The sequence below is a fragment of the Solanum pennellii genome, chromosome 2 (genome assembly GCF_001406875.1).
Source record: "Solanum pennellii chromosome 2, SPENNV200".
In the NCBI taxonomy this organism is placed as follows: Eukaryota; Viridiplantae; Streptophyta; class Magnoliopsida; order Solanales; family Solanaceae; genus Solanum; species Solanum pennellii.
The window spans coordinates 34446940-34456611 of NC_028638.1; the positions used below are offsets into that span (position 1 = coordinate 34446940).

A 9672-nucleotide genomic window follows, 5' to 3' on the forward strand; every position below is an offset into this window, starting at 1 on the left:
CCACAAAAAAAAGCTTATTTTTTTTAAAAAAATATTTTCAATTTGAAAAATAATTTTCTACTCTAGTAAAACAACAGATTTCTAAACTCAAGTTCATGAATAACGTTTTCACAAGTGGGTTCTTTCACATTATTGAAATTTCATCCCTAAACAATTTTTCGATATTGATACATTCTTTATATCAATAAATATTAATTTATCTATTAAATAATACCTCGACAAAATAATAATATTTCATGGTCTTATCTATATTAATTTAGAGAGGTTATATTGTATTAGCCAGTTTTGTATGTTGTCATAAATGAATAATTTAGATTTTATTTTTAAAAATAACTTATTTCATGTTTTAATGCTGAATAATTTAGATTTTAGATTTTATTGGAAAAACTTATTTCTTGTTTTAATGGTATTATTGTAGTAACTCTACTTTGTAGGGTTATTTTGGTATTTGAACTTTTAGTCTTTTTTTGTTCCCACTTTAAGTACTCCCTCCGCTTCAAAAAGAATAAATCCTTTTTTTTTTGTAACACTTTAACTTCAATTTCTCACGTAACACGTTTAAGGCCACAAAATTAAAAGAAATTTTGGTACATTTGATATAACTCTAATTTAGAATAATAAGATTACAAAGAATTTTTTCTTTTTCTTTTAAAGGAAAAAATACTCAAATATGCCATCAAACTTTCAGAAAAGACTCATTTATGACATCAGTTAAAAGTTTTGCTCATTTATGCCATTACCGTCAAAGAAAAGGCTCATTCATGCTATTATTTTTTAACGGTGGTTTTGAAAACCATTTTTGACACGTGCCCGATTATAATTCGACCATGTCATCAATTTTTTAAATAAAGAAAATCATAATTCTGAAAAAAATTGAATTAATTTCTTTTATCAAATAAATTGATGACGTGATCGAATTATAATTGGTCACGTCATCAATATTTTTAATCAAAATTTTTTTTTAAAAATATATTTTTTTCAGAATTATGATTTTTTTAATTAAAAAAATTGATGATGTGGCCGAATTGTAATGGGTCACGTGTCAAAAATGGCTTTGTAAAACCATCATTAAAGAATAATGGCATGAATGAACATTTTCTTTAACGGTAATGACATAAATGAACCAAACTATTAACTGATGGCATAAATGAACCTTTTCTGAAAGTTTAGTGGAATATTTGAGCCTCTTCCTTTTTTAAATCATGTGGTAAGTCAAATTAGTTTTTTTTTTTTGAAACAGAGAAAGTAATATATATGATGATATGATATGATAATTAATATTGAGTTTGCTCTTCTTTTTATCGACTATATTCTTGTATAGTTTGAAGTTGTTGTCTATAGTTGCTAATTCTACATGTCACTCCGCCAAATTCAATAGTGTTTAGTTTCTTCATATGCCCTTTCATCTTACACGTTCCGCAGGTATTGCGCTGAATCCCTTTAATTACTCGAGTGAAATAATCATGACCAACGAAATGGTTCAGAAATTTGAGAAGTTCCACTACTTTTCTTTTCTTGTTATATATATATATATATATATATATATATATATGTGTGCATTTTTTAATAAAAAATTGACAGCAAAAAGGTAATATCGGTATTGATATCTTTATTCATGCTATGTTTATGCAGGAAAAGGTTTTTGAATTTTTTCAAACAATACGTTGAACAAAGAATAAAGTTAAATGAAGAAAAAGTGATTATAATTCTTATGACAAAATGGAGAATATTTATCAAGATTTGATAAAATCTTTGATGTGATGAGATCTCACAAGCATTGTTGTCTTTTAGGATCTCGACTTTCCAAGACAGGTAAATACATTGCTAATCTACATGTTATAGTTTCTTATACTTATATATGTACTTTATTATAAACTAAAACTTTGACAATTAAATAGAATACTTCATTTCTTCTATTTCATGCAACACTCTTTCCTCTTTAATCTACTACGAAAAAAAAGTATTTTCTTAATTGAAAGAACTTTGAACTTCATATCTTTTTATCTTTGAAGGCATGCTTATTTAACTCTACATGAAACAAAAAAAATTCTAAAACTTGTGGTCTTAAATACGTTGTAATATTTGTGTGACTATATAACTTCTCAATAATAGTAAAATAAAAAAAATTATGACTTGATTATTTTCAAATACATACATATGTCATNTTAATTTATTTTATTTTTAAAGCTAGCATTCCTCTTTCGTAAAAGGTTGTGACTTATATGAAGAGCTGCGATTTTTATGAAAAATTGTGACTTTTATGAAAGGTTGTGACCTAACTTTTTTCAAAGAGTTGTGACTTTTTCGATAAGACACAATAAATATTTGGTTACACTACCCTTTGTAGTCTATATATAGAGAAATTTTCCTCTCATTTTAAAATAATGAAAATTCTGAAATTCTTCTTCTTCTAGACAACTAAATATTTGTGTATTTTGCTTCTATTGAATGACTCACTAAAAAGAGCTTGTCAGAAAGGCTATCCCGTGAAATACCTTCGGTTCCAAATCTGATTTTTGCTTTGAGTTGGGACAACCAACTTAAGTAGTTCCGGTAATAGGGAGTAAAAGGGGGAACGTGGATCAACATGAGAAAATGATGAAACTTTCCATGCAATTTTTCTTTTAAAATCACTTTTCCTCCCCTTAATTGCAGAAAATTTGCTTCATCAAATCGACAATCTGCAGGTGAATAAATCTCTCATCAATGGCATAAGGTAGCGAATTTTGGAGGGGTAATCAAACCCAACATATATGTCGTCTAACCTTCTTTGGGGGTCCATTTTAGTGCATTGTGATGGTGCTACTGACACATATAAAGCACATTCAAAATTTAGTATATGAGCAATTCATTACCAAACACAAATTGTGATGGAGAGTATTTATTATGATGAGTAAGTCTGAGACGAACAAGTGATATTACATATAAGATAGCATGACCTCAAACAATAAAGATGATATCTCAACTTAAGATCTGCTTCACCAAGTTATGTCGATAACAGGACTACAAATTGAAAACCGGGACCCGACAGAAGTACAAAGAGAAAATAAATTTTGCTTCATACTACACATCTGATGGAAATGACATAGTCAGATTGAAAAAAGATACAAGGGCATGTGAGTAGTTTGCCTAGTTTTGTTTCCTACAGGAATCCCACTGAATATATCGCGATGTTGGTAGCTAAACACAGACATTTACAGAAGATTATTTTCATTTTCTCATAGTAGTAGTGAATCACGACTAGCAAAATCAGGAGGCAGGGGATTTCCATTTACAAGGACTTGTTCCAGAAGATTAACTTGCACAGGCTTGAATTCATAGTGCTGCAGTAAAAATAACAATAATTAGTGAGGAGTGACAAAATTTGACTGGCAGATTATTATAAATAATAATCACGAGCAAAGCAAATGTGATTATTATTATTATTCCAATACTTAAAACCGTATCCACCTTACTTTTCTCTTTGTTTCTTTAGTTTTTCTAACTCTTGTTCTTTAATAAACCAACATAAATATATGAGGCGGTAATTAGCAACAATTGAGAACTTTGTGTTGTCAAAGATCCTAAATATGATACAACAGTTCATAAGTGAAAATGGGATTTTTTTCTTTCAACAACTTACCAAGCCACAATCATAACGAAGAAAGGATAGAAAATCAGAAGAACTAATTTGTTCATTACTCCTCCCGTCCCTTGTTAGTTGTGATAGTTTCATTTTTAGAGTCAAACGATAAGGATATTGACTAATATTTATTATGTATTTTTTCATCATATTGATTGATATGCAAAAAAATTGTAATTTAAGTAATTTTCGTATAATTTTTATATCTAATATTTTAATTTAAAATATTGATTTAATGTAATCTAATTTTAATTTTAAAAATAATCAGATAAACGTTTAAAAAACGCATCATGACAAGTAAAAGTAGTCAAATTATTAAACTCTTACTATTTGAAGCATCAAAATAATTAATTAAATTTTACTTACTATACTATAAAACAATAAAAGTATACAGTTATTTGAGTGTAACTATGTATTACGTACGTGTGAACTGGTTAAAGGACATAAACAAAAATTCCAATCAAGAAAAAAAAAAGGTGTATATTTCAGCTTCTGGTAATTTCAATCCCATGAAATCTTCAAGGGAACTAAACTTTCGACATACAAAGTCTTACTTGTCCCAATGTAAGGAATTTGTGTAAATTTAAATTCAGTATATTCATTTTTTCGCGGGTTATACTCAATAAAAGAACCGCTACACTTTGTCCATAGTATGTTCCCATTCTCCTTAACACATAGGAAGATACCTTGTGGTTCAAGATCTGACCATATACACATTCGAGTGAGTGAGTCAAAAGTAGGAAACTTGTTAATACAGTTCCACCTATCTTTCTCCAGCAACCAAATCAAATTTTCCTCGCCAACCGTTGTAAAAACACACACGCCATCACCCAATGCATGTAATTTCGGCCTTTCCCCACATGTTCTTGGCACTGGTGTTACAATAAATTTTTCATCTACTAGATGGAAAGATATAATTTCCTTGTCATATGACATCCGGTAAATCACACCGTTTAATGAAACTTGATTATCGTATAGGTACGTGTGAGAAGAATCATCCGGGCAAATTGGAAAAGCACTGTGAATTGTTCTCCAATGTTGATCTTTAATAGAGTATACTTCAACAACGTTGAAGTGTTCGTTTATCAAGTAATGTGCACATATAACCTTGTAATCTTCAGCCACAAAATCATAGGCAAAACCAAATATTGGAGATGTCGTCGAACAACGATTTTTATTCAGAGAATCTGGAATGACTTTGTATTTTCCAATTGCAGGATTGAATAATGTCATGCTATAGCCAGGATCGTATGACGTCATTAGGACCAAGCCACTACATGAAAACACTTGTAAAAAAAAATATTTAAAACAGAATTCTGGGATATTCAAATATACAACTTTTGAATCAGCATTAATTGATGCTTCCGTTGATACAATTTTATATTTGGGGTTTGTTGTATGTAGAGATAGAATGAAACTAACCAAGACAATTTTTTTACGACTAATATCGATGGATGAGTTATGTAGATATGACTTGATGAAGTCGGCATCATCAACACAACAATGCCATGATTTACAACAACTTTTGAATCGTGAAAGAGATTTCACAGGAAGCTTTAAGAAGATCGAGTTGACAATATCTCTAGGCAAATAAGGGATATTTGAGCGTCCGTCCATGTTGCTGATAGTTTTTTTTTTTTAATTACCATTGCTTTATAATACAATTTAAGCCTTATTCAACTCTAACTCTAAATCCAAGTAGTAGAAGGTAATAAGTTGGATTTTACCCTAATTATGAGCTTGTTTACCATAAATATATTTTATTTTTCATTCCTCGGTCATGCATATTTTACTTCATCAATATCATTGAAGCAAAGAACAGCATATAATCATATCTATCATAATAATAATATATATATATATATATATATATATATATATACACATATATTTTTTAGAAAGTTGAATTACGATTTTATCCCTACTTTAAATTAAGATGTTATAAAAGCATTTAATTACTTTAATTTAAATATTAAATTGGATCACTTTAATAAAAAATAGATTTTTTTATCAAATTAAGTCATAATATAAAATAATTTATCAAAATAATACATTTTTAAATTTTTTTACAAAACTAGTATAAATGTATTTCACAGTAGCATTTTAGGCTATATTTCATTTTTATAAAACTAACAGCGCTAGGTTGATATACGTCATTGTAAGTAATGTTTTACTCCTAAAACGTTATTTTGAGTAACGTTTTACTCTTAAAACGTTACTGTGAGTAACGTTTTAGGAGTAGAATGATACTATGAGTAACGTATATCAACCTAACGTCATCAACTTTTAAAAAATAAAATATACCCTAAAATGTTACTGTAAAATACATTTATACTATTTTTGTAAATTTTTGGAAAAACATATTATTTTGATGAGTATAAAGTTTTTTCTTATTCTGAGCTTGTTAAATATGTTTTGTCCGACCTCATGATTGTAACCTCCTTTCAATTGAACTATATATTATTTATGTATATGATGGTTAGAATATTCTTTGCCAAAGGAAAATCACATATTTTCTGAATATGATAGATCATAATTCTAATCATACACATCACCGACTTACTTTATATACTCCTCCGTTTAAAAAAGAATGATCATATTTCCTTTTTAGTCTGTTTCAAAAAGAATGATCCCTTTCCTTTTTAGCAACACTTTAACTTTAACTTTCCGCGTGACATGTTCAAGGCACAAGATTAAAGGGCATTTTGATATATTTGACATAACTTTAATTTTGAACCACAAGATTAAAAAGTTTTCTTTCTTTTCTTAAACCCCGTTCCAAGTCAAACTAGACCATTCTTTTTGAAACGGATGGAGTATCAATATTATTTTCGTATGATTTGAAAAAGTGATTACCAATGTTTGATTCTTTGAATGCCAAGATAGTGTTGTGCTAGCTCATTTGTGATCAAGATTTATGTAGAATAAATTAATATTCTGCATTTACATAATCAAATCGTTTCTAACTCAGAGATTGATCACAGTTTTATGCATTGCTCGTCGTTTCTTCTCAAAGAAAATCACACATCTTCTATGTGTTGAGTGATCATTGCTTTCTTAATTTCTTGGCATAACTTTAATGGTAATATGACAATCCCCTCAAATAACTTTAGATATATAGTAAATAATCTTCTAACATTTTCATAATTAACAATATGTAAGTGCACTGATTGCACTAATACATGACAATTTTAATCATTTTCATGAGGTTGAAAGATTGTTTCTATGTGTTAAGCAATCTACATGAAATTTTTTAAAGACCTTTTAAATCCTTCAAGAATTTTCATATAACCTTCATCGTCTAGTTAGACATGATAATCAGTCATTATACATATTCAAGTATTTCATATATTGCGAGACTGAACTAAGTTTCGTTGTATCAATTAGCGGAGAACATATCTCCACTTATTAATGTCAAGACTTCTGCGAAAATCCTTTATGCCCCAAAGCACAAACAATACTTTATATAGTATCGCTATACTTTTGCACAATGATTTATTTGTACCCCACTTACGTATATTTCTATTTTTGAACTATAAGTTGAAAAATATCACATTTCTAAGTGAAACAAAATATACTTGAATAGTGCATTTTATTTGATAAATCATTTATCTGTCCACATTATATGACATATTCAAATTTAAGATCCTCGTAACCATTACTAACATTGAGTGCTATTTCATATCAAAGATACAATCGACGATCATTTGACTTGATTCCACTACGACATAACTCATCGAAATCTCTTTATTTTTCATCATTTTCATGTCCGAGAACCTTTGCCAAGGTTTTATAAAGTTTTATGTCATAGTGCTCTTTCAAATCACTTACCTCATTATCATGACCATTTTGATAATTTTCTCCTCTCCTTCCTCAAGTAATTTTACTTTTGAATTTGATTGGTCTAATCATCACGCTTCTGGTGTACCAAAACTCTGTCTTCAAGGACTATTTATTGGAGCATTTACAACTTAATTAAAATATTGGGTCAGCAAATACATTTGACAAATTATTTGCAACATTTTGCAAATGAATTATCTCTTGAATTTTAAGTTCACATTTTTCTTAAATAGGATCTAGATAATGCACCCCACACATAATTTCAATTGCTAAACATATCTCCTCCTAATTTTAGGAAATCAAACATTCACCTCCAACCTTATTGGGGATCCGTCTTTGTGCGTGGTGGAGTAGTAAAATCATATGTGCACACATCAAATTTTTAGATGAAAATTATTTGGTTCCTGACCCTGAACCAATTGTGATGGAAGAATCTTGTTTGCTTGATATATACATGTTAAATAAACTCATCTCAGACCAAATTTTATTTGAGAGATTTGTTCTCATAATCATTTGTCTAGCTATAATTGAAGGCATATAATTTCTGCTAAACCAACCAACATTATCAACATAAATTTATAATACTCTTAATTTAACAATTCGAGCAAACAATCTTAGAAAAATCAATTTGTAAGTTGACACAAATGCACATATGACCATGCCATAGATTCATCTATTAAATCATAATAGTGAACGGTCTACATGACAGGTGAACGACCCATATTCACCTTTCTATATGTTCCAAATAATTTAAGGGGATACAATCCCAACCTTAATTGATACGGTTATCATTTTGTTATGAGAACAAGAAATAAAAGAGAATATTGAAAAAACTTTTATTTCTTCAAACATATAGCTATGATTTCTCAACTTCTTCTGCATCACTTTGAACCAGAATCGCCAATCAATTGTGTCAACTGATATTTATTCTAGTAAACTTTTAGTTTACTTTTGCATGTGATTTCTTCATCATGCTCATTTTTTATTCAATAAACAAAAGAAGCGCGGGTAATCTTTTACGAATATTCATAATCCTCTATGATCGTAATAATCTGAGGATATTTAATCTTTCAATAATTTACAGTCTCAATATAATAATTTTCAATTTTCTGAAACGTAAAAAGTTTCTTTGAGGCTTATTACAATCCCAATGTTTTGACCAATTTCATTTCGGGTAGTACAAATCAACTCTTTCAGAACTCTCAATTAATTTTGTGTACTACCGTAAATTTCACAACACCATTTTTATGGTGACCATCTCTTTCAAGGAGAAACTTATTAGTATTGTCATGGTTAAAATTATTACATGCAAGACTTATTTCTATATAAACAATGACAAATTTGTGTTGCCACACAACAACGTCTATTTTGACCATGTCCACAACCTTTATAGAAAAAAATTATCTCTTTCTTTTGTCCTTCAATAGTTCATAATAAAACATACCACAACATTTATGTAGCACTCAAAGTATATGACCAAAAATGACCATTTATGTTAAAATATTTTCTTTCAATCTCTCAAACCTCCTTTAGAGGTAAAATGTGACATTCATACCAATAATACACGAACATGTTCTTATCAATACAAACACAAGTCACATTTTCTTCAAGAAATCGACTATAACTATTTCTATTCTCTATAAGTTTTTATTAGAAACTCATGTCATGTTATATATGTAACTTACCTCAACATTACTATAAGAGGTCAAATGTACCAATTGTACTACCACTTTGTCATCCTTTATTTTGATGGAGGATTTACAAAAATTTTCAAATTGAGTTGCAACAACAACAATGTGCCCAATAACTTCTCATACCACTTTAATGGATAAAAATTACCTTTAACAATTACCTTCCCATTTGAAAGACCATCTTAAGAAACAATGTGTCCAAATTAGCAGATCTAAGCAAAATCCAGAAGAGATTTTAAGCTCAAGAAATGGAATCAGCTGCTAGAAGAAGTGGTAGTGGTGTTCTTGAAGGATTTTACAGGTTGGTTATGCGTCGTACCCCTGTCTATGTTACCTTTGTCATCGCAGGCGCTTTGCTCAGCGAACGGACGGTGGATTATGGGGTTAAAACGGCCTGTTGATGAATAAATTTTCACTAATGAAGTTTATTTGAGACAAGAGACAGAAGTACTAGTTATCGATATTTCAATAATCATTTTGCTAATTCGCCATTGCTGGCTTTCTTTTATATATTTCCTG

At 29.3% G+C, this 9672-nt stretch overlaps 1 protein-coding gene across 1 annotated transcript; it reads right to left on the reverse strand.

The window, feature by feature from the left end:
• Positions 1–3218: 3218 nt before the first annotated feature.
• On the reverse strand, positions 3219–4882 carry LOC107009918 (F-box/kelch-repeat protein At3g23880-like). The gene is made up of 2 exons (XM_015209219.1): positions 4427–4882; positions 3219–3323 (listed from the first exon to the last, which is right to left on the reverse strand). The coding sequence occupies exons 1-2, from the start codon at positions 4880–4882 to the stop codon at positions 3219–3221; spliced, it is 561 nt and encodes a 186-aa protein (XP_015064705.1).
• Positions 4883–9672: the final 4790 nt, after the last annotated feature.

Coding starts and splice junctions, on each gene's coding strand:
- LOC107009918 (XM_015209219.1), bottom strand. CDS start 4,882: ATGACGTCATACGATCCTGGCTATAGCATGACATTATTCAATCCTGCA. Junction 3,324..4,426: donor GCGTGTGTGTTTTTACAACG/GTTGGCGAGGAA, acceptor TTTTTACTGCAG/CACTATGAATTCAAGCCTGT.